The sequence below is a fragment of the Octopus bimaculoides genome, chromosome 5 (assembly GCF_001194135.2).
Source record: "Octopus bimaculoides isolate UCB-OBI-ISO-001 chromosome 5, ASM119413v2, whole genome shotgun sequence".
NCBI classification, from domain to species: domain Eukaryota; kingdom Metazoa; phylum Mollusca; class Cephalopoda; order Octopoda; family Octopodidae; genus Octopus; species Octopus bimaculoides.
The window spans coordinates 16,933,043-16,937,267 of NC_068985.1; the positions used below are offsets into that span (position 1 = coordinate 16,933,043).

Sequence of the window (4,225 nt, forward strand, 5' to 3'; positions counted from 1 at the left end):
ACACACACACACACACACACACACACACAAACACATATATATATATATAATGCAATCTCTCCTTCATTGGACACTATACTCTGTTTATGAAAACCTGTTGGGGTAAGTGAAATCGAAATCGAAATTGTAAGTGAACCATATTCGCTGACTGGCACTAACAGCACCGTCTCTAACATTTGCAATTTTTTAAATTCTCCAAGATCATATCTTCACAAAGACAGACGAGATATTGCTGAGCATTTTGCCTGGAACGATAACAGCTCTACCAGCTTGCTACCTTTGTCAAAGGCACATATTAACAACTAAGCTTCAGTGACTGCATTGCAGATGTAACAATGAAAAGGTTGACACCAAATAATGAATATTTAAGTAAGTCAACGGTTTTTGCATGTTCCTGAATGGTTAATATGTGTCTTCCATATTGTAATTATATGAAATATATTGTTATATAAGCATGTCTAATGTTGTAGTGACATTGATCAATAGATGTCCAAGCTGAGCACCAACCATTGAACACTTGGTGAATGGATTCATTGAAACGTTTTGTATTTAAGTGCACCCTATTGGCTGTTTAATATTTAACACCTGCTGTTTCTATTGAATTAGAAAATCTAGGTCAATAGACAAATTTTAATCTGCAATAAATTTATTTCATTTCATAAGTCAATGGAGTTCTATAATGCTCATAGGCTTTTGTTTTTGCAACCCAAACTATAATTTTTACAAAATTTTATAAAATCTACTTAGAGTAAGGTCTCTTATTAATTTCAAACCTTGGAAATTGCTCATTCATTAATGTCATTTGTTAAGTTAAATCAGCTTATAATTATTTAAAAGCAAACAATACAATATGAATAATCATCTAAACAGTCCTGTAATTCGTTCAATGAATTTGTTTTGGTCATTGGCTGTGGCTATGCTGGGGCACTACTTTGAAAAGATTTAGTCAGATAAATTGACCTCAGGACTTATTTTTAAGTCTAGTACTTAGTCCACCATTCTCTTTTGCCAAACTGCTAAGTTATGGGGATATAAAATCAATACTTATAGCAAGCAGTCGTAGGGTGTGGGTGGGGGAAGACAAATACAGACACAAAAACACGCTCATATATATATATATCCAGCTGTAGAAACTCTGCCAAATCAGAGTGGAGCCTGGTATAGCCATCTGGTTTCACCAGTCCTCAGTCAAATCGTCCAACCCATGCTAGCATGGAAAGCGGACATTAAACGACGATGATGATGATGATGATGATATATAAATATCACCATCATCATCCTTTAATGTCCGTTTATCATGTTAACATACATACATACATACATATATACATCTTTTTGAAAATCAAAGAAAAAGAGGATACCTATGGACAACTACTTCAAAACCTCCAGCTTCTATATTCAGACTATGAATTCATATTCATACCAATAATAATTGGAGCATTAGGTTTTGTTAGTAAATGCTTAAAGGAGAATCTGGATAAACTGGGATTTTCAGAAAGAGAAATCTACCGGCTAATTCGTACATTACAAGTGCAGTCTGTAAGTGGAACAGTAAAAATATGCAAGACTTTTCTCAAGTTCCAAATGTGAATTTGCCTGTGTCAACTACATCCCAAAAACGGAGCCTTGTATCTTTGTTGGAAACCGGTTACCTCCTCAGTGGAAGATTTATAAAAATTAAAAAATAGAAGAGAGAGAGAGAGACATCCATACATACACAAACACAATGAGTTTCCATGGCTTCCACCTACCAAATTCACTCATAAGGCATTGGTGAGCTTGACTCTATAGTAGAAGACACTTGCCTAAGGTTCTGTTCAGTTGGACTGAACCCAAAACCACATGGTTGCCTATGCTTGTGTCTATTAATATTTAACTATTTTCGAAGAAATCTTTAAATTACTCACCATTACTCGATACGTTCGTTTACATTCTTGGAAGCAAGAGTAGTTGAAAAAAACCTGGGCTTTTTTGGTTTGATGATGCTTCAGAAAAAAAGGATTAAATCTAGTTAATTTTCATTTAAAAACATATGCCTATTTCTTTTAAAAATCATATAATATTCAATTAACAATTACAAGAATTTTTAATTACAATTTTATATGACAAAATAGTTATTAGTTTTATTTGTTATCTATTAAGAATGATATATTAAACATCATAGGTGGTGTCAAACTTGTCTTGTGATATTTAGTTAATTGACTTTATACTCTGAGCCCAAATCCCTATGAAGGTCAGTTTTGTTGTTTATTTTCCAGGGTGGTGAAGTAAGCACCAGTTAAGTAATGGAGTCAATCTAATCAACAGAATGTGTTCTATGTCCTCCCCAACCAAAACATGTGATTTGTGTTCGTGTTAGAAATCAATATTTTATTTCCTATTCTAGGTGGCAATGTGGCAGAACCATTAGCATGTTGGGCAAAATGTCAGGCAGCATTTTGTCTTCAATAATACTAGAACAGTCTTACAATGTTCATCATGTTGTTGTTGTTGTTGTTGTTGCTGCTGTTGCTGCTGCTGTTTAGCTATACGTTGCCTCTGATTGAACAGGTTAACAATCAAAGGATTCCAGCTGTAATTATTGCATCTTATATATCTTGTAAGTGAAGAAACCACATAGAGTTCCTTCACTGGTTCAGAGCTTATCATCAAATTGCAACGATAAACTAAGAGATGGTAATGGAGAGAGAGAGAGAGAGAGAGAGAGAGAGAGAGAGAGAGAGAGGCAGTAATAATATAGCAGACTTGTAGAAGCTGGTGAGAACTGAGGTAAAGAATATCTTTTGGATGTGTAATGGTGACTTATATGAAAAGCAGGGCACAAGAGTAGCTAGGCATTAAAGGCTTTAGCCAATGTGTTTGGTGGACAATTGTACTTGTATGGACATACAGTGAAAATGCTAAGAGAAAAACTATTATATGAGTCAGTCAGAGATAACTAAAGCAGAGAAAAACCAATAAGGAAGAGAGGGTCTCAAAGAAAAAATATTAAAAAAAAAGTTGAAGTGATTCATCTATTTCATTTCAATAAAGGAAAATATTGATTTCTAACATTGGTGTAAGGCCAAACAGTTTTCAAGGGACAGTATTAGTTACTGCCTTATTGTTTCATCGTATTGATCCTGGAAGGATAAAAGCTAAATTGATCTTGGCAGCATTTGAACTGAGAATATAAAGGAACATAACTAAATCTAGCAATTCTAATAGAAAAATGATATTGGTTTCAAATTCTGGCACAAGGCCAGTAATTTCAGGAGATGGGTAAGTTGATTACATCAGCCTCATTGCTCATTTGGTACTTTTCTTTTCTACCCCAAAAGGCTGAAAGGCAAAGTCGACCTCGACAAAATTTGAACTCAGAATATAAAGATGGATGAAATGCAGTTAAGCATTTTGCCCAGCATGCTAATGGTTCCACGAATTCACAATCTAATAAAAAAAAGTAATATTAAAACAAAGAAGATAATGATAATGTTGATATTAATAATAATAAGTATGATAATATACACAAGCAAACATTTATCTTGTACGTGTATGAGAGGAGATATAATTTATGCTTCAATTTACCATATGAAATGTTTGCTCACACCATGTTATCAGCAATGGATCATTTTTTAAAGTGACGGATACATTATACTTTGCAGTTCTTTTGTCCAGATGGCTTAAACTAATTGCTAAAAATTCTTTTTCATTCTTACAATGGAATGACACACACTCTGCAAGAGACAGGAAGCAATATACATTTGTGAATTGTCAAGAAATTACTGTAGAGTTGAATAACAAATGTTTAAACATCAAATTATGTAATAGTGGTTGGTTATTCAGGTCAGGTGTTTGAATTTATAGATTGGTGTCTAACTGTAAAGACTGATGGCTGGGTTAATAGACTAATATGCTTTTAGCTTTTGGCTTTTACTTTTTTCAGTCATTAGATTGTGGCCAAGCTGGGGCACTGCCTTGAAGAATTTTTAGTCAAATGGATTGACCCCTATCATGGTAAGTTATGGAGATGTAAACACACCAACACTGGTTGTCAAGTGGTGGTGGTGGACAAACACAGAGGCAAAGACACATACACATAGATGCATATATATATATATATATATATATATATATATATATATGTACACACATGACAAGAAATAATTTTTGTTTCTTTTGATGGAAACAAAAGGGTTTATAGGACTACGAGAAAGAAGTGCTCAAATGTAATTGAGGCAGAGAT

General features: G+C 33.8%; 1 protein-coding gene across 2 annotated transcripts in view; it reads right to left on the reverse strand.

Moving 5' to 3' along the window:
• LOC106868403 (uncharacterized) overlaps positions 1-4,225 on the reverse strand; it is a 98,213-nt gene that overhangs the window by 8,523 nt on the left and 85,465 nt on the right. For both annotated transcript variants that reach the window (XM_014913657.2, XM_014913640.2), the window contains 2 exons: positions 3,568-3,716; positions 1,908-1,985 (listed from right to left, as the gene is read on the reverse strand). In XM_014913657.2, the coding sequence (XP_014769143.2) occupies positions 1,908-1,985; positions 3,568-3,716 (227 nt within the window). The remainder of the gene's footprint in view (positions 1-1,907; positions 1,986-3,567; positions 3,717-4,225) is intronic.